At 49.2% G+C, this 24,897-nt stretch overlaps 1 protein-coding gene and 1 pseudogene across 6 annotated transcripts in view; one reads left to right on the top strand and one right to left on the bottom strand.

The window, feature by feature from the left end:
* Window positions 1-264: 264 nt before the first annotated feature.
* Window positions 265-1,355, bottom strand: LOC308624031 (aldo-keto reductase family 1 member A1-like; annotated as a pseudogene). The gene has a single exon. The product of its transcript is annotated as an aldo-keto reductase family 1 member A1-like (transcript).
* A 2,614-nt stretch (window positions 1,356-3,969) lies between these two features.
* Window positions 3,970-24,897, top strand: part of MTMR14 (myotubularin related protein 14) — a 43,572-nt gene continuing 22,644 nt past the window's right edge. For 3 of the 5 annotated variants that reach the window (XM_081245010.1, XM_081245008.1, XM_081245012.1), the window contains exons 1-7: window positions 3,970-4,261; window positions 6,399-6,547; window positions 11,760-11,868; window positions 17,545-17,620; window positions 17,918-17,978; window positions 19,484-19,606; window positions 20,590-20,663. In XM_081245010.1, coding sequence (XP_081101136.1) covers window positions 4,106-4,261; window positions 6,399-6,547; window positions 11,760-11,868; window positions 17,545-17,620; window positions 17,918-17,978; window positions 19,484-19,606; window positions 20,590-20,663 — 748 coding nt within the window. In that variant the 5' untranslated portion in view covers window positions 3,970-4,105. The remainder of the gene's footprint in view (window positions 4,262-6,398; window positions 6,548-11,759; window positions 11,869-17,544; window positions 17,621-17,917; window positions 17,979-19,483; window positions 19,607-20,589; window positions 20,664-24,897) is intronic. The other 2 variants (XM_081245011.1, XM_081245009.1) reach the window with 1 other exon arrangement.

The raw sequence follows: 24,897 nt of genomic DNA, 5'->3' as shown, positions 1-24,897 counted from the left end.
CGCGTCCGGAGCCTGTGCTCCGCAATGGTAGAGGCCACAACAGTGAGAGGCCCGCATACCGCAAAAAAAAAAAAAAAAAAAAAAAAAAAAAAGAAGTGATGTTTAACTTTAGCTTATCTTTGTGTGGGTATGTTATTAACATAAGTGTTCCAGAACTTATATAAAATTCCTAAAAATCTGATACGCATGGTATAATGTTACAAGTTATAATCCTAGTTATCGTCTTTTTTTTTTGGATGGATACTCCAATGGCTTTATTAACTCCTTTCTGGAGATGGCAGGACATTATAGTTGGAGAGATGAAAAGGAAGCCAGGAAGCTGTGGTCTCAATATGGGTCATTGAAGGGGGTGACCTGCATCTCTCGGGACCCTCTTCCCATCCACCGTAAGCATGGGCACGATGAATAGCAAATTTTTATTCAGGGCATCCAGCTGCTTCATCTCCTCCACGCTAAAGGTGAAGTCAAACACCTGGATGTTCTGAAGGATATGGGAAGGTGTGACACTCTTGGGGATGCAGCTCACTTTCTGCTGGACCTGCCACCTGAGCAAGATCTGAGCTGGAGACCGGCCATGATTTTCAGCCAGTGCCAGGACCACTGGCTCCTCAAGCAGGACAGGCTCATCAGGATCACGCCAAGCATGCTCAGAGGAGCCCAGAGGGCTATAAGCAGTCACCTCCAGGCCGCGTGCTTGGCAGTGGGCAATCAGCTCATTCTGAGCCAGGTATGGGTGGCATTCCACCTGCAGGACAGCTGGGCGCACAGAGGCCACACTGAGCACATCATCGATCTGCTGACTGCTGAAGTTGGACAGGCCCAGTGCCCGCACCAGCCCCTTAGCCACCAGTGCCTCCAGAGCCTTCCAAGTCTCCTTGTAGTGGGTGGAGTCATAGCATATAGTCCCATCAGCATTCTTAGGAAAGGGGTTGTCTGCCCGTTCAAAGGCATAAGGTCAGTGCATCAGGTACAGGTCCAAATACTCCAGCTGGAGGTCAGCGAGTGTCTTCCGGAGGGCAGGCTCCACATCCTCAGGGTGGTGATTCATGTTCCACAGCTAGGAAGTCACAAACAGCTCCTCCTGAGGCACCAACTTGCCAGGTCCCACATCCTCCTTCAGGGCTTCCCCAATCTCAGTCTCGTTGCTGTAGATAGCACAGTCAATGTGGCGGTAGCCTATACTCAAGGCATACTTAATAACTGTTTTTACCTGGCCAGGCTTGCTCTTCCAGGTGCCCAGTCCAATCAGGGACATCTTCTGTCCAGTGTGCAGGAGGATACAGGAAGCCACCATTGCCCCCTCGGCATGAGCACAGGATGTTAACAGGGAAATATGGCTTTTCAGCTCAGTCCTGTGCCCTGCTAGCTACCCAATGGGCCTCAGCTTCCCAGATTCCTAGTTATCATATTAAAAATGTTGGGTGTCACAGAAATAACCAAATTTCCTTGTCAATTCCATTATAATGAACTCTCATCAGATCTCCAACCATGGCCATTTTAAAGTTTGTTGTCATTTACAGACAATTATTGTTTTACTTTGATGCTTTTGCAAAAGTGAGATTCCTGGAAAGGACCCTACCAAGTGTTCTTGACCACTAACATCGCTGTCGAATTACAAGGTGTGAAAACTTGGGTACAGGGACTTCCCTTGTGGTCCAGGGTCTACGACTACGTGGTCCCATTGCAGGGGGCCCAGGTTCGATCCCTGGTCCGGGAGCTAGATCCCACGTTCCACAACTAGGAGTTCGCATGCTGCAACTAGAAAATACTGCATGCTGCAACGAAGATCCTGCACGTGACAGCGAAGATCCCATGTGCCACAACTGAGACCCGGCGCAGCCAAATAAATAAATAAATATAAAAATATATATAACAAAATAAAAGAGCCAACTTTAAAATAAACAAACAAAAAAATTTGGGTACGTGTTTCACAACTGAAGAAGACCCCACCTGACATCTGGGCCTGTTTAAATGCCAAAGACCTCAAAATCCAATTGACTAGGAAGAGAACTAGGCAACACTGAGGTAGACTGTTTCCTCCCAAGAAGTCCGATTAAGAGCATTTCCTTCCGTTCTTCCTTCTCTGACCATCCTTTTCCTAATTCTTACATCATGAAGGTCTTTATTATTCTCTTCTCCACCTTTTGGCTTGCTCTAGCCTGGAAAGATAACTGTTCACCTACCTCAGACCATTGCAAAGTAGGGTCAACTGACTGTTGGACTGGCTTGGATGCTGGTGATCCTGTAGTTCTTTCTTCCTGTCACAAACTTCTCCCTGATTTATAACACCTCAGTTTCAATGGAACAAGCTCGCTGCATAAACATTTCTGGGGAGGGGAGACATAGTTACATGAAATACATAAACAGGCCAACTGGCTTAAAGCAGTGTCCCCAGTTTTCTAGCTGGTTTGGATCATGGGGACCCTGGCTCAGGAGTACTCTCCAAACCATGGACATTGTTTTGTTGCTAGTAATTATTATTGTCTCCCTGATAAGCTGGGTTCTCTCAGAAGTTTTAAAGGCATGTGGGCAGCCACTGACCAGCCAACACATCGTCTCTCTCTGACTGAAGTGACAAAAGAGAACAGAAGAACGGAACCAGGGCCAAGAATACAAGCCTGACATCACCTCTTGTGAATGCTACACTGAGAGCAGAAGAGGCAATGGTGACTGAGGGTCATGTTAGTACTGATATTTTTGAGCAAACCTCTTGAATGGTCAAGAGGATGAAAAAAGGGAGAATTACTGAAATAAATTTCTAGGCCAGAGATGGAGCCACTCCTGCCCAGAGTGCCACAGCAAGAGAGCAAAACTTAGTAACTTTGGTGTCTTTGTAAATGTTCTGCTTGACCAGAAACACAGTATATCTAGTCAGCCAATCCCCAAACTCTGGGCTTTCTAATTACTTCCTTGTTCTTTATTCATTTTCTATTTTTCTCTTCCATGTTCTTTTTTTTTTTTTTTTTTTTGGCCGCCAGGTGGCTTGCAGGGATCTTAGTTCCCTGACCAGGGACTGAACCTAGGTCCTCAGCAGTGAAAGCGCAGAGGAGTCCTAACCAATGCACCGCCAGGGAATTCACATTTTTCCTTGTTTCTTATTCTTTATCCTATAAAAGTGTCCTGCCTTCAGTCCCACGTTGCAGTTCTTTGGACCCCTGGGAACAAACAGTGGTGGCTTCATGAAGTGTTAAAGTATGTTTAACACCTAAATTCTCTTCCTTAATCATTTTTTAACAATACTAATCTGTTAGAAGATTAATACTGAAGTATTCACAGATTAAATAATGAGATGTGCTTTAAAATAATACTATTGGATGGGGCAAAGATTGATGAAACAAGATAGATTGGTGTATGTTGATGATTATTGAAACAAGCTAATGGACACATGAGAGTTCATTATACTATTCTCTCCATTTCTGTGAATGTTTGACATACTCCATTAAGAAAAAAAGAAAAATAACATGGGTCTTTTTAATCACAGAATTTCAAGCCAGTCATGACCCGCGGTTACTTCAATAAAGCGGGTTGACTATTGCAGCACTATAATCAGAGGGACGGCTGTGAGCAGCAATGCAAGCAAAGTGCCTTACGAAATGCTGTTTTATTATTACTTATTGTCATTACTATGGTTGCCAACCCTAATTAGGTGCCTCCGAGAGTTCCCGCCTCCTCTCCCTGTTAATGGTTTATTCCACTCTTCGGCTGGTCCTTTCCCGTGGTTCCTTCCCCGTAGTCCCGCGCTGTATCCCCCCCGCAGCCCCAATGGTTTAGCCTGGCTTCCCAGGGGAAACCCGGTGGGGCGGACCACGAGGTTTCTGAGAGCGGCCGCGGTCCCCTCTCCGGAGACCACTTGGACCGCTCCGCGTCGGGGGTGGGCAGGTAATCGTGGGGCAGGGCGCGAGTCCTGGGCTCCGACTGGCCAGCTCTGGAGTAAACATCCGGCTGGGTGGGGCGGGGCCGGAAGTGGAAAGCGAAGGAGGCGGCTGAGGCGGTTGAGGCGGCTCCGGAGGTTCAGGGCTGGGAGTCAGTTCCTCCAGGTGCCATGGGCCGGGCTGGCCCGCGCTGAGGGCGACGCAGGGCGCTGAAAGGGACGCGGGGCTGGGTCATGGCCGGCGCTCGGGCCGCTGCCGCCGCCTCAGCGGGGTCCTCGGCTTCTTCAGGCACCCCACAGCCGCAGGAGCCGGGGCTCGGGGAGCTGCTGGAGGAGTTCTCCCGGACTCAGTACCGGGCCAAGGACTGCAGCGGGACGGGAGGCTCTAAGGTGAGTCCGGAGGCGCGATGAGCAGAAAGAGAAGGTCCCTGGTTTGCGACGTTGCTGAGGTCAGGGGTCATAGGACAGAGAGAGGGAAGTGCCCAGTGTCTGGACCCGGAGAGTAAGGGTCGGGTTTAAAAACCGAAAAGGAGGAACTGGGCTCAGAACGAGCCAAGCCAAGGAAGGACGACGTTTCGGTTTGAGACAAAAGGGTTTGGAGGTCAAAGATGATCGCTGAGTGGCCTTGTTCAGAGATTAGAGAAGCTGAGAAGGGTTGTTCCCATGCATTAGGGTTGGGGACAGAACCCCTCATGTCTAGATCTTTTGAAGTGTAGAGGATTTATCCAGGTCAGAGATCAGAGTGAAGGGGCTGGAGGGGTGGGGCAGAATGGAGCCAAGAGATAAACCGAGTGTGTTGCCCCCTTGTATAGTCTCAGCATGACTAGAATTAGGCCCATCCCTTTCCTTCCCCCATAAAGCAGGAAGGCAACTCATACTCCCTCTGTTCCTTTGTCAAAGCAAGTCTTAGTTTCTCTTTTTTTCTACTTTCGGGATTCCCTTCAGTCTCCTTATTGCCAGACCTGGAAGGCTTCCAGTCTGGTCAGGCCATTCCCATCTTAGGCATTGCCTGGCAGTCTGATGGGAATCTTGCCGACCCTGCCATCTTTCATTCCCCACGTGGTTTTGGCAGGTTTAGCATCAGGTTTTCCAATGGAATTCTGTTCCTTCCCAGGCCATGAAAACTCTGGTTTGGCTTCAGGGGTTACCTGTAAACTCTGGTTTGGCTTCAGGGGTTACCTATGCTAGGACTTACTGCACTTGGCATCTGCTAATCTGAAGTAATGCAGGGAAGACTTCAGTAATGATGGGTCTCCCCCACTCTCCAAATGACCGAGTATTTTTCAGAGCTTAGCCTGAGGACCACCTGTTTCAGCATCATCTGGGGTGTTTGTTAAAAATAAAGGTTCCTTGATCCCACCCAGTCCTACTGAGTTACAATTTCTGAGGGTGGGAATCTGGAATTTGTATTTTCTAATAGGCTTCTTAATGATACTCATGCCCCTTGAAATTTGAGGATTTCTCATTCTTGTGAGTTTTTCCCTCCACATTGGCCTTTTGGGTGGCTAGAGGGTCAGTTTTGCTGGGCCCCTCTTCCTTCTTACACACCCCTGAAGATTAGGGTTGTAAAAAGTTAGACTTGACTCACTCCACCTGGCCCTAAACTTCTGATCTTTTGCAGACTTCTTGAGATGTTACAGGTTTTATGTCGTTCTTCTGGTGGGTCTTTCGCTGAACTGAGCAAAACAAGAGCAATTTTAAGGGAGCTGTTCCTTCTATTTCATAAGCAGATTGCGTGTAAGGAGACAGCTTTGTCTGCATCTTTTACTCATTACACTAACTAGAGCTTCTAGGTACTGGTCTGTGGCTGGAGAATGGGGAAGAATCTGGAGCCAAAGGAAGATAATGGATTAGTGCCAGTTAAAGTAACCTAGAGAGGGACTTCCCTGGTGGCACAGTGGTTAAGAATCTGCCTGCCCATGCAGGGGACAGGGGTTCGAGCCCTGGTCCGGGAAGATCCCACGTGCCGCGGAGCAACTAAGCGCGTGCGCCACAACTACTGAGCCTGCACTCTAGAGCCCGCGAGCCACAACTACTGAAGCCTGTGCTGTGCAACAAGAGCAGCCACCGCAATGAGAAGCCCGCGCACTGCAACAAAGAATAGCCCCTGCTCGCCCCAGCTAGACAAAACCCGTGTGCTCCAGCAAAGACCCAGTGCAGCCAAAATAAATAAATAAATAAATAAATATATTAAAAATAAAATAAAGTAACTTAGAGCAGGGGTTCTTAATATTTTATGGATTGTGGACCCCTTTGAGAATCTAATGAAAGGTGTCAACCTCTCTTCAAATGCTTAACATACACAGTTTCACCACCACATTGAGGGGTTCAGAGTCTCTCCCAAAGTTTACCATGTGGGTTCATGAACCACACGTTTAGGGCCTGTGATCTAGCAAGATGTCTTTTCCTGGTATTGAATGATAATCAGAGGCACACTGTCATTCCCAGAGACCTCTCCAGGTCAGGAACCGCCTAATTCTCAGAATCCCAGAATCTTCTTTATGCTCAGATCTCCTCCTCTGTGCAGGTTGAGCGCATTGAGAAGAGGTGTCTGGAGCTGTTTGGCCGAGACTACTGTTACAGCGTGATCCAAAATGTGAATGGGGATATCTGCGGCCACTACCCCCAGCACATCGTGTTCCTGGAGTATGAGAGTTCTGAGAAGGAGAAAGACACGTGAGCATCATGTAACCAAAGCGTGCCCATCTGGGAAGGACTTGACAGCTCATCTCCAGGGTTAGGAAAGTCTGCAGCTGGGTGGGGCAGGCTCACTTTTCCCAGGTGTCAAGCCTCATTGGCATCTTTGTTTTCTTCAGGGTTTCACATCTTAGACTGGCAGAGTAGCACAGCGTAGAAGGAGGGGTTGGGAGTCACAGCTCTGGCCTCCTGTTTTACTCCTACCCTGTAGCTCATTGTCCTGAGACAGCTGACTTCACAGCTCACCTCTCTGAACGTCGGTGGTTTTTGTTCTGTATTTTTCTTTTTTTTTAAGAGAGCAAGTGGGAGGTATGCTTTGTCGACATGTGGAAGGGCACTTACCGTATGTAGAGCTTAAGAGCCTGAGGTCAGCGTACGTGCTGGCTGCCCTGCTTGCTGGCTCTGTAACTAACTTGGGCAAGGTACTGAACCTCTTCGTCTCTTAGTTTCCTCATCAGTTTCTACCTCTATTTAGAAAAGTGGCTTTTGCAGTTCCTGCTGATAAACAGGATTATTCCAAAGCCTGATGTGTGTGCTGTAAGAATTAGAAATAAGAGCTACCATTTATTGAGGGCCTCCCAAGGCCCGAGTGCTTTGCATGTGGTAACAGTTCACACCAGAGCAGACACAGAGCACCCAGCACAGGGTGCAGCCCATAGGCAGTCAGTAAATGGTCGCGGTTGTTTGACACTCATACATAATCACTGATGCTCTAGGAAGTGCTTTTTGTTGATCTCAAAGTTTGTTCCCCTAGGCTCCCTGCTTGCTGTTGATTTTAAGGGAATTCCAGGAGCTGTTGCCAGCAATATCCGTGCAAGCCTGGCCCCGTGGAAGCACTGTGATGATGAGTGCTGTGGTAGAGGCGTGCTGCAAAGTGCAGTGGCCATCGCTGCCCACAGCGCGCCCGTCAGCGCACCCAGGAATGGCTAGAGGTTCTGAGTCTTGGGCTCCAGAGCCACTGAATCAAAATCACAGCATAACAAGATGGCCCAGTGATTCGTACGCACATGGAGGTTTGAGAAGCACTGCTGTAGACGAACTGGGGAGAAGGGTGGATGGATTCTGCCTGGTGTGTGTTTGGGGAGACCTTTCAGCTGGATTTGGAAGGATGAGTTGGAGTGTCCCTGAAATGTCCTTTGTTAGGGACCAGCTTGTATATGGTCTTGATCATCAGGCGTGTGGACTTGTGGGTGTTAGTGGTTATTGCACTAGTACCCCCTGAGCACTCATTGAAATCACAGATTCCAGGGCCCCTGAATCACAGTTTCCAGAATCTGTGCCTCAGAGAGCTCCCTAGATGAGTCTCACCTTTGCTCTAGCCTGGGAACCGCAGGGAGCCAGAGAAGCCTTTCAAGCGGAGGAGTAAAATGGGAGACCTATAAGTGTGCCCTGTAATGAGGTCGTGGTGGGGTGCACTGAGAGAAAAGAATGTATTGGGAAAAGGAATGTAGATCAGAGCACTTGTATGACTGCCTCTTCTTTCTGTCACCACCACGGCGCTCCCATCTTGCCTAGCGGGGTCTAGCCGCCCAGGCTAGGGCCACTGCAGTATATCCCTAACCCTAGAGGAGCTGTGGAGTTTTTGTTTGTTTGTTTGTTTGTTTGTGGGTTTTTTTTTTTTTTTTGCGGTACGCGGGCCTCTCACTGTTGTGGCCTCTCCCGTTGCGGAGCACAGGCTCCGGACGCGCAGGCTCAGCGGCCATGGCTCACGGGCCCAGCCGCTCCACGGCATGTGGGATCTTCCTGGACTGGGGCACGAACCCGTGTCCCCTGCATCGGCAGGCGGACTCTCAACCACTGCGCCACCAGGGAAGCCCTGTTTGTTTTTATTTATTATTTGGTTGTGCCGGGTCTTAGTTGTGGCACGTGGGCTCCTTAGTTGCGGCAGGTGGGCTCCGTAGTTGTGGCTTGTGAACTCTTAGTTGTGGCACGCATGTGGCATCTAGTTCACTGACCAGGGATCGATCCCAGGCCCCCTGCATTGGGAGCACGGCGTCTTATCCACTCTGCCACCAGGGAAGTCCCGTGGAGTTTGTTTTTACTTTTCACTTCTTGCAGGGCCTCAAAGTGATACTGAGTGGGCGATGCCTGTTAAAGAGAAGGGAGTATGTGCATGTTCAGGTGGGAAGAAGTAGAACTTTTTGCTTCTTTACACATGCCTGGACTTGGTGTTAATATGACACTAATTAGACCGAGTTACACAGGGTAGAACTGGATTCAGGAAGTGGTTTGGTCCTCTTAACCAACCTCCCCAGTTGAGCCCGTATCTGAGAATAGAAGCCTGGATGGGGATCTCTGAACGACAAAGGCCTGAGTTTGTCAATGAGGCAAACTGCTGCCATGAGGCAGACCCCAGGGGTCTAGTTGGAGGCCCTACCAGAGAGATGAAGTCCCTACCTTTAGATCTGGTGGGTAACACAGACCAATCATTGAGCAATGACAGTGTAACGAAGGCCAGAATTAGGGCAAGTACAGGTGAAGCATTGGGAGACAGTGGTTAAAGTTCTGCACTTGCTAATTCCAACTCGTGTGTGAGCGTAGGGTGGGGGAGTTGTTCTCCCATTCCACTAACTTTCAGACGCCAGCCTTGTGTTCTGCAGATAGCATTAGATCCCACAGGTTAAGGGCTCAGTCCCACAAGACAGACATAAATACACAAGCTCACTTTCATTCATTCAAATATGAGTATCAGGTGCCTGACACAGCCCAGTGCTTAGCACAGTAAGGGAAAGATTCTGAGGCCAAGAGATAACAAAAATAAAAACAGGAACCACTGAGAACAGAAACTGAATTGGTTCTTTGAGTAGGGGACCCAGGAAAATAAAGCACCAGCTAGCCTAACAAGAAAAAGGTGCCTTCCTTCACATGATAAGACTGCCCAGAGCCTCTAAGAGGGAAATGCTGGCATGTTCTCTCCCTCAGTTTTGTGGAGAGTTTGCTGAATGGAAGGATTCAGCCTGGGAGAATCAAATGCAGTTTCAAGGCTTTTAGAGCTGCTGGAGTGAGCTCCGTGAGAGTCGGTTAAAACAGATGGTGCTGACCACATCTGTGCAAATGGACGGAGGCCACCAAAAGGTGGGAGGGAGACTACTGTGAGCAGTACTGTGTGTGCTCAGTTTTATATTATCTTGGCATCTGAGTTTAATTAGGCCATTGTTTCATTCTGAGGTGCCTTTTTTTTTTTTTTTTTTTTAACTGTTTTGGCTGCATTGGGTCTTTGTTCCTGTGCATGGGTTTCTCATTGCGATGGCTTCTCTTGTTGCGGATCACGGTCTCTAGGCGCATGGACTTAGTAGTTGTGGCATGTGGGCTCAGTTGTTGTGGCTCGCAGGCTGTAGAGCACAGGCTCAGTAGTTGTGGCACATGGGCTTAGTTGCTCCGCGGCATGTGGGATCTTCCCGGACCAGGGCTCGAACCCGTGTCCCCTGCATTGGCAGGTGGATTCTTAATCACTGTGCCACCAGGGAAACCCTGAGGTGCCTTTTTATTTCATAGAGAACCTGAGTGTGGGGAAGGCGGCAGAACTTGGTTTTCAGTGAGCCATGTGTTTTCTAGGACCTGGCTGGTTGGCCCGTGCCATCCTACGGGCACCTTGAAGAGGCACCCCAGCCTTCCACCCTCCATCAAAAAAGGAAAAAATCTTAATCGTAAATGTGTAGTCACTTCTTTGTTGTTTGAATTGGTTATGGTAAGGATGTAATAATTCTGTGATTTAAAACAAAATGTTTAATAACAATGAAAAAAAAATCTTAAATCAGACCTTACAGAAAAATACACCACAGGAAGTATAAGTCCTCTTATTTTATCCCCTTGTTCTCTTTCCATGATCACCAAACTCTTGGTCCAGGTTTTTATTTGAAGACCGCTGTTTAACTTCAATTTCACATCTTCACTTGATAGTAGTTATTTTATTAGTAACTGGTTTGAGAATATGTCTATGAAGGCTACTAAGAAATCAGCAGTGTTTTTAAAAGACTGTCTTTTTATTGGTGCCAGCAGCATCCAGATACGCTTAAAAGGGTACCAGAGATGTGTAGGAGTTGGTGAGCTTACTCATTCTGGAACAATTATTTGTGTGCACATGCTGTGCAGTGACACAGGAGTGCTAGCACAACTGGGATGTAGAAGGAATGAACGCCCTCTTGGACTCTGCCTGGAAGCTCAGCCCTTGTAAGGAGGGCACTTGAGTGTCTTCCCTCCCTTCTCTTCTGTCACCCGGCATTACTCTGCATGGCGGGGATAGCTTCCCACTCTTGAACTTTCCTGCCTCCTGTTCCTCTTGCAACCAGAAGCCCTGACTGGCTGATGTGGAGTCTTTTGTTAAGAATCTACGGGTGGGGACTTCCCTGGTGGTCCAGTGGTTAAGACTCTGCACTTCCACTGCAGGGGGCACAGGTTCAAACCCTGGTCGGGGAACTAAGATCCCGCATGCATGCCGTCAGCGCGGCCAAGAAATTTTAAAAGAAGAAAAGAAAAAAAGAATCAGTGGGTGAAGCTATGAGAGTAGACCCTTATTTTAGGGGTCAGCTGATTTGACCTGATTTAATATGTGTGAGTTGCGTAAGCTCATTTCTAAATGTATTTTTTTCATTTTCTAGAAGCTCCCTTACCAAACCCAGTGCATTAACTACTGTGCTTCTCAAGGCCACAGATAGCTTCTCTTTCACTGCCTTTGCTCCAGCATTCCCTCCCCTGTTGGCTTTTTGGACTGTTAGAGGTAGCTGGAACGTTGGGGAGGGATCAGAGGCTCATGGCCATGTGAAATGTGAACCTTCATCTTATCCTGCACTCTGAAAGATGACAAGAATGGCCCTATGATTTCCTGAGGGTCCCCAGCACACCTATTGTCTTACTTTTGGAGTAAGATACTGAACACCCTAGATATAATCAACATTCAGTTTGCTATATATGTTTCTGTATTTTAAATACCATGTCTTCAGAGTAGCTGACTTCTTCTTTTTTTTAATCTTAAAGGTTTTGAAATCAGGATGACTTCCATTTTAGTGTCTATAATATAGCATTTTTTTCTTTTCTTGAAGAGCTTAGAATGTCCATGATCTAGAATTTAGGAATCTGAGCATTTATTAAATTTGGAATGAATGTTCACACACACACACACACACACCCTAGTATGGGGCACACAGTACTCAAGCAGAAGCAGACTGACCTACCTCTCTTGCCCGTTTTTAAGGTTTCAGAGCACCGTTCAGGTGAGCAAGTTGCAGGACCTCGTCAACCGCAGCAAGACGGCCAGGTGCAGAGGACGGTTTGTCTGCCCAGTGATCCTTTTCAAGGGCAAGGTAAGACCACGCTGTAGCCTCGCACTCCCTGAGACCCTCTCGTGGGGTACCTGGCTTAATGCAAAGTGTAGAGTCTCGTGTTCTTGGCTTTGCCAGCCGAGTTTGGGTGATTACTGGGTGCCTGGTGTGGTGGGGAGCAGGCCAGAGAAACAGACCAATTCTCATATGACTTTTTTTGAAGGTGAGTCTAATTAGGAAAGGGACAGTCACAGCAGAGGACCCCACCCTGTGTCCTGGAGCCAGACTGCCTACGTTCTGATCCTGGCTCTGTTACTTCCTACCTGTGCAAGGCCTCAGTTTCTTCCTCTATAAAATGGGGAAAATAATCATGCCTACATCAAAAGTTTATGAATAGATTAGACCAGATGAGTAAGTACATTGTTGTTTGTTCATTCTTTCAGTCATATAATTTACCAAGTATTTATTGAATGTGTGTCATGTTCAGGCCTCGAGGTACATCAGCATATAAGGTAGACAAAAATCCTCACCCTTATCAAGCTTGTATTCTAGTGACTGTTGTTAATTTGGCTGCCCACTATGGTCTCATTTCACCTCTTTTTATAATCCTTTGGTGTATTTGATATTCCCATTTTGCAGATGAAACGAAGGGTCAAAGTGGTTAAATAACTTCCCCAAGTTTACACAACTAGAGAGCTGGGGTTTAAACTTACTGCAAAATGCCCTCAAGTTACCACACTGCAGCTTAGGGCCACATGGTGTGGTGTCAGAGGAACCCACTTAAGACGGGCAGCAGTTGGGGACTTCCCTGGCAGTCCAGTGGTTAAGACCCTGTGCTTCCACTTCAGGGGGTGTGGGTTCGATCCCTGGTTGGGGAACTAAGATCCTGCATGCTGTGCAGTGTGGCCAAAAACTAAAATAAAAAAAAAACAAAACAGATGGGCAGCAGTGTGGACTGACAGACACAGCCTCATTAAGTGAGCGGGACTAGGCAGCAAGCTTTGGAGGAAGGGTGGGAGGGTGTTCCAGGCAGGTGCCAGCATTGGGGGAGCATGAAGGCAGGCGCGGGAAGTCCGAGAGACTCCCTGACGGGAGCGCAAGGTACGTGGTGGAGCCGAGGATGGAAGGGACTGAACGCAGGAGGCTGGATGCTGGCCAAGGTGTTTAGGTTTGCTGGGAGAGCCACTGTGATTTCTGAGCAGGGAAGTACAAGATGCAAATAGCATTTTGAGGAAGATTAATCCAGAAGGAACGGACTAACAGAGAGCCTGGAGCAGGGGAGGGAAGCAGGGGTGTAGGCTCTCTATTCTTTTTTTTTTTTTTTTTAACGTGGACCAGTTTTTTTTTTTAATCTTTATTGAGTTTGTTACAGTACTGCTTCTGTTCTATGTTTTGTTTTTTTGGCCGCCAGGCATGTGGGATCTTAGCTTCCTTACCAGGGATCGAACCCGCACCCCCTGCATTGGAAGGTGAAGTCTCAACCACTGGACCGCCAGGGAAGTCCCTTAGGCTCTCTATTCTGGTCGTCCAATATGTATCTGAATGTGCTGTGGTCTTGGTGCCTGTCGGACCATAGTCCGGCTCCCAGCGCAGGTGAGGGCTGGGGCAGGGCAGTGGGGAGGAGAGACACAGGGCTTGTTTCCATCCCTTTGTGCCTTTCTTTCGTAAAATGGAAGAAGGGGGATGTGAAAAGCGGGGTAGGAAAGGAGACTTGACCACAGGCTTTCGTGGACAGGTCGATTTTAGGGAAAAGTATGTCTGGAAGTCAAGTTCCCGAAATCGATCTTTTTAAAGCTATTTATTCCCTCTTCCCCTTTGGAAAGTTTCGTGTTGCTGTAAGCTGTGGGAACTCCGGTTTAGACAACTGGACTATAACACACTGCTCTGTGGGGCATAGTGCTTGCTGCTAGAAACTACATAGGAAATACTCAAACCTGTGCTCCCCACAGTGTGTTCCATAGAATAGTAGTTGAAGGATGTGCCTGTACAAAGCATTCCGTGTCAAACCAGGGTGAGAGATGGCCCATTACTCGATGTGGCCCGACCCCCAAGCTCCAGATTCAAGAGGTACATCGGTAGGTGTGCACTGACATAGGAAAGGCTCCGAGAAGTCCTGAGGCAGAGGCACCTGTGCAGTGTTGTCAGGTCTGCTACTTCTCACTCGGCAGACCTTGAGGAAGGGACTTTCCGGAATGCGTTTGGGAAGTGCCGCGTTGCCTGGCCTAGTCCAGTGAGACTGCAGCAGGCCTGGGAGAAGGAGCCCAAGGCAACTCATTTCAGAGGGAGGGCGAAGCGTTGGAGGGATTCTTTCTGTTCTTTGGCCATGGCCGTGCAGCCTGTGGGCTCTTAGTTCCCCAAGCAGGGATCGAACACCTTATATATGTTTTCTTCCTATTGTGTTTGCAAGTCTGCTGTCTGCTGTCAGCCGTAATCCCTTTGAGGGCAGAGGCCTTGTCTTGCTGCTGTCCTCCCAGCGCCTGGCAAGTGCCCACCCAGCTTATACGTGCAAGCTCGGTAGGAAGACACTGCCCTTTAAAGTGGTAGTGGGCTCTCTGCTGGGTCCTAGGGGCACAGGCGACCAAGACAGTCCTGTCCCTGTGGAGCTCAGTGAGTGGGGAAGGTCGACCTGTGAACTAGCAGCTGAGAGGGAGATGCGGCAGGGCAGGAGAGGGTCTTCTGCTGTGAGGTGGGGATCTCATCCTCAGAGGCGTGGCTCCCAGCAGGCCCTGGCCAGTGCGGTGACAGCAGTGTTTGCCACCAGCACATCCCGCCGGGCTGGGGACCGGGAGGTACGTTCAGAAGTGCCCGCTTCCTGCGCCTCTGCAGGTTCAGTCCAGTGTGGCTGGGGCAGCCAAGGAGCTAAATGTCGGATTGTATTTCATTGCAATTAAAATTCCCATTTTATAGCTGAAGCAATGTAGGTTTTTTTGGTTCAACCCAACTTTATTTTGGGGCAGGACTACGTTTCCCTTTAAATGCTGAAAATAAAGTATCCTAGTTGAGGTGTGCTGCGAGTATAAAATACATATTGGATTTTGAAGACTTAGTCCAAAAAATGTAAAACGTTAATAATTTTTAAAGTGATTATATGTTGACATAGCAATATTTTGGATATATTGGGCTAAATGAGATATATTACTAAAATATTTTTGCAACTAAGTTCAAGCATTTAAGGGTAAGCAGTTCTCCCATGCCCTTCTCTTCCCCAACATGTGTATCTGGGTTTTAGGCAATTAAAATTGGAACAGGTCATCTTTCTCTTTGTCTCCTCCCTTAAGAGATGGGGAGCAGAGGTCAGCTGCTTTTATTCCGTGTGCTAAAGTTGGTAACTACATTAGCATATCCTGTAGAGCCGTATTTCTCATGCAGAGTTAGAGGCCACTCCTAATTAGGTAAATGGAGAGCTTTCAGAGTACATCCTGCTTTTTCAGTCAAGAGTGAAGCTTAAAGCACAGAAATAGCAGGTTATGCTTTGGAGCCATGAGGCCAGGGAGCAAGGTCAGGTGTTAGACTCTGCCTGGGGGTGCAGCTTCCCCCAGGTGCCGGCTCGGGACCTTCCTGCAGAGGTTGGTGCTTCAGTTGGGGAGCTGGCCATCTCTCCCATTCTTCTCCATCTGACGAGTCCTCTGTGCCAGGTGTGTCTGCCTCAGTTACCAAAAAGACAGGGTTGAAAAGAGATGGGAGAACTGAGCAGAAAGAAGAATCTGAGCCTTGAAAAGAAGTCAGAGCTCAGCAGCTAAGGAAGGGGGGGGGGCGGTGTCCGCTCTGAAAAGATTTAACAGTAATGCAAAAAAGACCGAGATTTGGTGCCAGCAGCTTGGATGATGGGGGAGGGTGGGCATGATAACATGTGCCAGTGAAACTCAAACCACGTACCCCCCATTGTCTTGCTTTCAGGAATCAGACCTCCCTTCTTACCGTGACAGTCTTGGGGGGTCCTCAACCTGAAGATTGACATTCCCCTGCTGCAGTTCCTAATTACTGGGTTGGTCTCTTCAGAGTAGGGGCTCTTATCGGGGGCTGGGGATGGGTCCATGGATGGACTTGGAGATGTAGGTAAACTCTGGTGTGTACATTTTTATCCAGAGACAGTTTATCATTTTCATCAGATTTTCAAAATGCTTTTGGACCCAGAAAAAATGAAGCAGCCCCTGCAGAGTGCATCCTGCTCAGGCCAGCAGGAATCTCTGCCCGAGCCCTTCTTCATAGGCTTCCAGGACAACCCTCCCACGATTGCATTCTTGCCCCCGGCACTGGAAAAGCACCCCACCCCGCCCCGGGTTGTGGCAGGTTGCCTTTCTATCACCTGCCCCCTGCCCCAGGCTGCCACTGCCTCAGAAAGCCGGGTGATGACCTGCCGGTTCCCACCACACCCCTTTCCTAGCAGCAAAACCGTTTCTTTCCCCCTGTCTTATGGGTGGAGAAGGAGACCCCTTGGGCAGTATTCTGTAGTTTTCCAGGGACCTCCTTACACCGCCAGGCTGCGTGACCCGTTCAGAAATGCCTTCCCCCCGCCTAGTGTAACCTCCCAGCCACCCTCACAGCCTCCCCCAGCCTGTAACTAGACCTTGGGGTCACCAGATACCTCCTCCCATTCCTCCTGGATCTCATCAAACACAATTTATAAAGATTCAGCCTTAAAGTTAAATAATGAAGTTCATGCCCATTGCCTGGTTTCTAGAATTCTAGCTCTTGAAATGCTCCTTAGTGATGAGGAAAGAGTAAAAGGATAGTTAAGCACAGTTACAGCCACTACACTTCCTTGATACAGAGGAGAGAGAAGATAAAATTAAAAAAAAACAAAACAACAACAACAAAAAAACATTTCTCCCTTAATTGGCCCTCCTGCTGCAAAGGTTGCCCTCCACTGCGCTAAGCAGTTCCAGTGACGGTCAGCACGCAGGCTCCAGAGGGAGGTGGGCTCGATCAGATCCCAGCTCAACCCCCTCTGTGGGACCTTAGGCATCACTTCACTTCCCTGCGCCCGTCCCTCGTCTTTTCATCTGTGAAGCAGCAACAGTGCCTGCCGCCTGCCGCATCTCCCTCATGGGCTTGTGTAAATCCAGTGGGAAGGTGGTGCACTTGTTTCAGGCCTGTACTCACAAACACATGTGATAACCGCCAGATCTCACCCAAGTACATGCGTGACGACCACTGACTCTACCCATTACTGTTAGTGACACTCTGGGGCCTCTCGTTTGGGAGAGAGAACCTCTTGACAGAGGCTGCAGGTTAAATTCTAGGCATACTTCGGAGCGACTGCTGTGAAGACTATGGGCAGCGCTCCTGCACCCATTTTCCTGGCCTGGAGGGTCCCCAGGGGTTCCCCCCACTGTGTGCACTTCAGAAAACCACCTGACTGTTGGTCAGAGGGTACAAACTTCCAGTTGTAAGATGAATAAGTTCTGTGGATCTAATGTACAGCATGGTGATTATAGTTAATAATATTGTATTAGATACATGAAGGTTGCACAGAGAGATGATCTTAAATGTTTTCACCACAAAAAAAGAAATGGTGATTATGTGACATGATGCAGGTGTTAGCTAATGCTACGATGGTAATGATTTTGCAATATGTAAGCATATCAAATCAGCGTGTTGTACACCTTAAACTTACACGATGTCATATGTCAATTATATCTCAAGAAAGGCTGGGAAAAACCAAACCAAAAAACTCCAGAAAACCACCTGACCCTGAAAATGCGGTTTCTCTCCCAGCATATTTGCAGGTCGGCGACGCTGGCTGGATGGGGGGAGCTGTATGGACGCACTGGCTACAACTATATTTTCTCAGGTGAGCATTGAGCTGCACCATCTTTGACTAAGAACAGGAACCCAGTGGTGGAGAATAGCCACCTAGGGCTGCAGTGGTGTGGGTGGAGGGGCAGCAAGCTGGGGGATGGGCAAGGGCCCTCCTTTCGTCACCTGAGGAGATGCTGGGGGTGAAGAAGACTGCCAGGCATGTGGGGCGTCGGGTGCTGAGAGAGGCAGTAGTGTGGTCCTTGGGGTGGAGCTGGGGGGAGACTGGTCAGGAAGCCCCTGGGTAGAGCCCCTGCCTCGGCCTCGGTGCTCACCGCAGGTTCTCCCACAGGGGGTGCAGACGACGCCTGGGCAGATGCAGAGGATGTCACGGAGGAGGACTGTGCGCTTCGGTCAGTGCCAGGTGGTTATGGGTCTGGGCTTGGGTTGGGGGCAGGCCTCTGAGCGTTGGTGGCCATTTTCCTACTGACGGTCGTGACGTCATCAGTGGTCCAGGTGAGTGGATTGGCTCCCTTCCTCCTGCTGCCAGGCCCACGCCCCTGCAACAGGGTTGTTGAAGTCCACCCTGTAGCTTCACCCGAAGCTGACTTTATGGACTACCTGAGCAGTCTGTGCTCGACAGGACTGCAGAGCGAGTGCCCCAGCCCTGGGGTTCCTGGCACCCCCGGCCCAAAACACAGGCCAGACATCTGTGTGTCTTCAAGCCCCACGGTTTCCAGGGTGCTGACGTCTGGCCTACCAGGTGATGCACAGCACACCCGGCCCAAGGCACAGGGCAAGCAAGGACTGTGGTCCCCAGATGAGAGATGTGGGCACTAGAAGCTCCACAGCTGTGTGATAGGTGCCATAAGGAGCTTGCTACAGAGGAATGTTTCAGGCCCCCTTAAAGGCAGGGAGGAGGCTGGCTCCCACTCTTCCTCTCTCCTTCCCAAATATTTTTGGAAAACGGCAGTAATGGATATTTTGGAAAAGCTCCTTTGCATGGTCTGTGCCACATGGAAAGTCTTTAACTGGTGTCAAGTGTCTCTGGAATGCACGCCAGCACCCTAGTCAGATCAGCCGCCCAAAGTCACGGCTCGGTGCATGAAAAGGCATCTCGCTGTGCCCGGCTTCTGCCCGTTAGTTCCAAGAGCAGTGGCTCTGGCTTGTGCTCAAGAATGTTTGGCCCTTCCCCCGGGATCAGACGACCTCTGCCCCAGCCAGACCATCTTCCACAGGGCGCACTGTTCTTGGTGAGGGGTCCGCCAGGAACAGCAAAGCAGTGGGCGTGAAAAAAAAAATTAATAGTGACTGTGTATTCGTTCTGCTTTTGCCTTTATCTGTGTGACTGATCCAAAGGCAGCCTGGGGATTAGGAAAACTTTATCTTCCTCCTTGCTTCAGAGGCCTTCTAAGCAGAAGGAATTCACTTGCTCATATTTCACAATCAGTTGATAACAGCTCTAAAAAGCCCATCTCCCAGTGAAAGTTTCAATCTGTTACATTTTGAGCAAGTCATATGGCTAAAAACGGTCATAAATGGGGGAAAGGGAGGGGGGTGGAGAGAGATAAACTCTAACGAGGCTCAAAGACTCTATCAGCCACTAGCCTGCTGCTTTTTAGAACTCGGAGATTATCTTGAGTCTTCTGGCTTAAAGTCAAGCAGTGCCAAAAAGCCCTTTCCTGCCCCAGCTGCAGATTGCTCCTCTTTGAAATGCGTCCCAGAGAGCGGGATAATCTCTTAGAAAGTCACCTTCCCTGGGAGCGGTTGTCCTGTCTTGACCCTCCCCTCTGTCTTCTGGAGAAGGGAATCAGAAGTTCTTCTGTAGAAACTAGACTTCCTTGAATGCGCCCCTCACACCCCAGACTTTTGTGGATGAATGTGCAGTGCAGCTTCTCCCTCTGGCTCTTTGTTTCAGAAGTTCCGACACGCATCTTTTTGATAAGGTCAGAGGGTATGACATCAAGCTGCTCCGGTACCTGTCAGTGAAATACATCTGTGACCTGATGGTGGAGAACAAGAAGGTGAAGTTTGGCATGAAGTGAGTGCAGGGCACCCCCTGCGAAGTGGGTGGAGGCCGTTGTGCTCACAGGCTCGTGGGGTCGGAGATGGCACAGAGCAGTTACAAGGGCACACCGCGTGCCAGGCCTCGTGCATCCTCTCCCTGTATCCTCACACAGCCCTCCCTGCAAGGAGGTTCTAGTGTCCCCCTCTTGCAGGGGAGAAACTGAAGCCGGAGAGGTTGTCACTTGCTCGGGGTGGTGCAGAGAGCACCAGGGGAGCCGTGGGTCGCGAACGTGTGCTCTGCTGCCGCTGCGCCATCTCTGGTAGATTAGAGTCTCTTTTAAAGTGGATCGAAAAAAATCACTATTTACTCAATTTTCATGTCCTGTGTGGAACAAATCTTCGTACAATAAGGCAAAATTAGAAACAAATGGAACCTGGGTTAGGGTGATGAAATTTGGGGAATTTTTCCAAAGTGTTGTTTATTTTTTATAATACCCACTTTTAATTATGCCGAGTATGTCTTAGAGAATAAGCCACCCTGAGGCTGTTACAGCTCAGCTGTTTGCAGTCACCTGCGCATCCCGCTGTCTGTCACAGTAGTTCTGCGTCTCTCCGATGCTGTCCGGGAGTGTCCGCAGTGGATGCCAGAGAAGGTGGAGGCGGGAGTCCGCCCCAGGGCCCCTTTTGGACAGTGTCTCTGTTATTTTGCTCTTTTCTCACTCCGCCCTGCGGGTCAGGGGGCGGTGCTGCCTTCTCGGGAAGCTTGTTCTGCGGCTTCGGTCCCGTTGCAGGTGTGTGGTGTCCGGGGGAGTCGGAGCTCTCACCTGGTGACTTGGGGTAGAGGCGGCAGAGCAGTCCCGTTTCTTAGTCGCTCTTAAGTAAGCCGCCTGGAGGGCATCATTCCTAACTCTGAACAGTAGTTTCTATAGCAGGAGGATCATTCGAGCTGTGGTAACGCTTGTGGGGAATGGTGTGCGCGTGTTGTGATGCCGTAACACGTTGTATCCTGTCTTGTAGTGTCACCTCCTCCGAGAAGGTGGACAAAGCCCAGCGCTATGCCGACTTCACTCTCCTCTCCATCCCGTATCCAGGTAGGGGCTCTTTCCAGGGTCTGGTCAAGGGACAGGCTTCCCAGGACTGGGGCTCTTTGAGGCCCTCCTCAGGCCCTGGCCACTTAGGTGCACAGATGCCCCGGAGCTCTCGGGCAGGATCTGCTGTTGCTCAGCATAGGGCAGTGCAGCTCCCGGTCCTTGGCTCTCACCTTAGGGTAGGACGCTGTCCTTGTGTGTGTGTGGGGGGGGGCTTTCCCCTGGGAGGGGCCCAGGAATGGAGTCCTGGCTCAGGTCCTCCCTACTGCGCTCTTGAGCGAGTTACTTTGCCTCGCCCCGCCTCAGGTTTTCCCAGGTGTCACTGGAAGTTGGTGAGGCTTAGCTCAGGGTCTTGTGCGGATTAGGTGAGGTCAGGTTGATCGGCGTGCTCTGTGCAGCTAACGTGCTCTTTCAGTGTGAAATGACATCGTGAGTCCTCCGTGTCAGCAACCAGCTGTGCTGCGCTGGCTGTGGCCGTGGTGAGGATGTAAGTTCTCTGTCCCCAGTTGCACGTGGTTGGTGGCCTCACCGGGTCACAGAGCACCGTGGTGAGCACACAGCTGGCTGCATTTGTCTCTGGCACAGACTGTATGCGACGTGTGGCCAAGGCAATGTTCTCTGCACTGGATACTGAAGCTGCGTTGGTCCAGTTTGTAGCGTTTAAGCTTTGTTTCTGGCAGCACCTGCTTGTACAAGGAGGTATTAGAGCCCTAACGTCAGCACCAAACTTTGTCAACAGGCAGCAGAAAGTGGACTCTTCCTCCTTGAAACCTCTCTCCTGCTCCTCAGCAGTAGCACCTGCCTTCAGTCCTGTGCTGGATCTTGTCTCCTCATCTTGGAGCCATGTGGCCAATAGAGCAGGCTGGTGACCCCAGGTTGCAATAGAGCCACAAGGCTTTCTCATTAGAAGCTCAAGTTCATCCACTGCCTCGTGGGCAGAGGGTATCCTCATCAGTGTGAGCTGGTGGTATCCAAACCACGACCCCTGTGGCCTGGCTCTCTTACAGTGGCTTCCTTCAGGGTCTCTCCTCACTCTTCTCTGCTAGCTTAGCATTTGGTGGCATGTAGGGCTGGGCGTGCATTCCAGTCCCAGCACTGTGTCCTTGAACAAGTCCCTTAACCCTTCTGAGCATCAGTTTCATCCTGCATAAAATGTGGTTAATGGTGCTTATTCTGGGTGAAGTGCCAGACCTGTCCCTGACAGGTGCTCGCCAACACCAGGCCGAGTGACGGGTACATGGGAGGAGAGGCTCGCTTTCGGCAGATGCAGAACCATGATGATGATGCCATGGGCTCGGCAGCGTCAGAGATGTGTCAAGACGGGGATGTCCCCACTGGGGGTCTGCACTGGAGCTGCCCTCAGGTAGCTCTAAAGCTGGCTTTCAGACTAGGCTCCTGACTCTCAGGAGATGCTCTGGGGGTCCCCAGACTGAAGTACTCTCTGCCGAATGAACGGGAGAGGACTGAGTTGGCTGAGGAACCAGGCGTCAGCTTTCTTTATTTTTATTCAGCTTCTCAGTGAGACTTGGCTTAGAAAAAATTGTTTTGTGGCAGTCCAGTGGTTCAGACTCCGTGCTTCCACTGAAGGGGCATGGGTTTGATCCCTGGTTGGGGAAATAAGGATCCCGCATGCCGCATGGCAGCAGCCAAAAAGAAAAAAACAAACAAACAAACAAAAACCACACCACACTTGAAAACAAAGAAAAGAAAAGAAAAGAAAAAAAATTGTCTTGCTCCAGAACAGTAGCACAATATCCTTTCTGCTGTCGTTGGGCAGCTTGTTAAAAGACTCCTGAAATATTAACTAACACCTTTTGACCCAGTTATTCATTAGGCCATAATCCAGCCAGCTTGGGCCTGAAGATGTTCATCATGTCTGATTATACCAGCCAAACGTGGGAAATGTTTTCATTAATCAGAATAATGATGATGTAAATGATGGTACAGCCATCCATAGTAGAATGAGATATTACATCGTCATAGAAAAATGCTTAAGGTGCTAATAAGCAAGATAGAAAATTAAATACTACAATCTCAACTATGTAAGAGAAAAAGTGCTTACACAAAATGGTAAGAAAAGAATATGCCAGAATGGTAAGATGATACCATCTCTCTGTGAATTTTTTTCCCTCATTCTTCCCAGAATATCATGTACTGCATCTGATAGTTGTGTATGGTGTTGAGGGGAGATTAAGAGGCATCAGTAAAAATCCAGAAGCCTCGGTGGCAGGAGATGCTGTTGCACACCCAGATGAGGGGACAGGAGAAGCACTTACCTTGCTTACCCTAATTACCTTGCTTCCTCTGCTGATGTTCTTGAATTTCTTTACGTGCCTACATTATTATACTTCGTAACAAAATTGCTGTTATCCAGACCAAGTCCTGAAATGCACTTTGCTGCCATTTCAGGGGTCTCTGTTGAGCCCTCTGATGACTTTGAAGCCCAGACAGGAACTGCGGTGGTATCAGTTCTCTGTCAGGACTAACTTAGGCTTAGACTAGCCCTTGAAAACGAGAAGTGTTCTAGGAGCACTTCCTTCAGGGCACCAAGATAGACGGGGCCAAAAACTCCCCAGCATGAGTCTAATTTGTTTCCCTCTTGAGTGAGCGTCCGTTCTCACTTCACTTTTGGTCCTGTCTGTTTGCCTCTCAACAGGCTCAGAAGCCCGTTCAGGTAATGAATGTCAAGGCATTGCCCTGGGTACTGAGGCTGTTTTAATTCTCTCCGTTTCTCACCGTCAGTTGCTTCTGCATTATATGCTGGTCAGAGCTCGGCCTGGAGCCTGCAGTGTTGATTCAAGCGCTCAAGTTTGAGAAAATAGAGCACTTTACGGGAGTTCTGAGGAATGATTGGTGTCCCTCCTAAGCCCAGGCTCATAAGCTCAGGACCTCTGTCTGATATTTATATTTCTTCTTTCTCCCAGTGAGGCACCCAAGAATCCGCTGAAGTGTTAGAGCTGAGGATTGATTCCCGACTTCCCCGTCCACAGTGAGGCCTGGGGGATTCGAGTGCAGGAGTGTGTGGGGTGGGGAGAGCCAGGTCTGCAGAACACACAGGCTAAGTCTCCAGACCTTCCTCCACGAAAGAACCTTTGCTTTCTTCCCTGGTGTGGCCCCAGATAGGAGCATGTCCCAAGAGGAGCTGGAGAGTTCCGTGTGAAAGTTTATGGCCTGTGGCTACTTTGACAGAATTCAGGCAACTGTTTTGTTGCCTTTGGGAACCTCAGCAGACTTGGACCTGTGGCCAAAGCCTTGTGCCCTCTGGAGTTTGTGTTGGTGCCGGTGGAGGAACTGAGAGGAGTGCAGGCCTCGTTCTCCCCAGGCTGAGCTGCAGGGCTGCACTGGGGCTCTCGCTGCAGCGGTGGCATGAGGATGGCACCAGTGTGCTGTCACCTGAGTGCCACTTGTACCAGTGCTGTGCCAGCTGTTTTATATGTATTATTTCATTTCATCCTTAACCACTTTACAAATGAGAAAATCAAGGCTTAGAGAAATTAACTTGTTCACAGTCACAGAGCTACGTGAAAGGCTGAGGTTTGAAGCTGGGAACATTGCCAAGGCCCTTTTCCCTCCACTCCTCTCTCTGTTCCTGGTCTTACTCTGGTGGTATTTCTTATAGTTTTTCTAGTGAATGATACAGAAAGCACATCTTGGCGAGGTTTGTTGGAGAAGGACGTGTCTCTTGAGCGCCTGTCACATTTCAGGCACTGTCCGTGGTCCTTTCTCTCATGTTACGATGTTTGGTCCTCACTGAAAGCCTGCGAGGTTGGTACAGGCAGACCTCATTTTATTGCTCTTCGCTTTGTTACTCTTCACGTATTGCATTTTTTACAAATTGAACATTTGTGGCAAGCCTGTGTCAAGTCTGTTGGAGACATTTTTCCAGTATTTGTTTACCTCATGTCTCTGTCACATTTTGATAGTTCTCACAATACCTCAGACTTTTCCATTATCACTCCATTTGTTATGCTGACCTGTGATCAGTGATCTTCGATGTTACTATTCCACCTCACTGTAGGCTCAGATTATGGTCAGCGTTTTTTAGCAATAAGGTTTTTTTTTTTTTTTTTTTTTGGCCGTGCTGTGTGGCTTGTAGGATCTTAGTTCCCTGACCAGGGATTGAACCGGAGCCCACAGCAGTGTACCAAGTCCTAACCACTGGACAGCCAGGGAACTCCCTGAAGTATTTTTTATTTAAGGTATTTTTAAAATCTAAGATATATATATTTTTTAGACA

This window comes from Mesoplodon bidens (genome assembly GCF_964165515.1).
Source record: "Mesoplodon bidens genome assembly, chromosome: 10".
Lineage (NCBI taxonomy): Eukaryota > Metazoa > Chordata > Mammalia > Artiodactyla > Ziphiidae > Mesoplodon > Mesoplodon bidens.
This window is presented reverse-complemented; position numbering and strand designations above follow the sequence as displayed.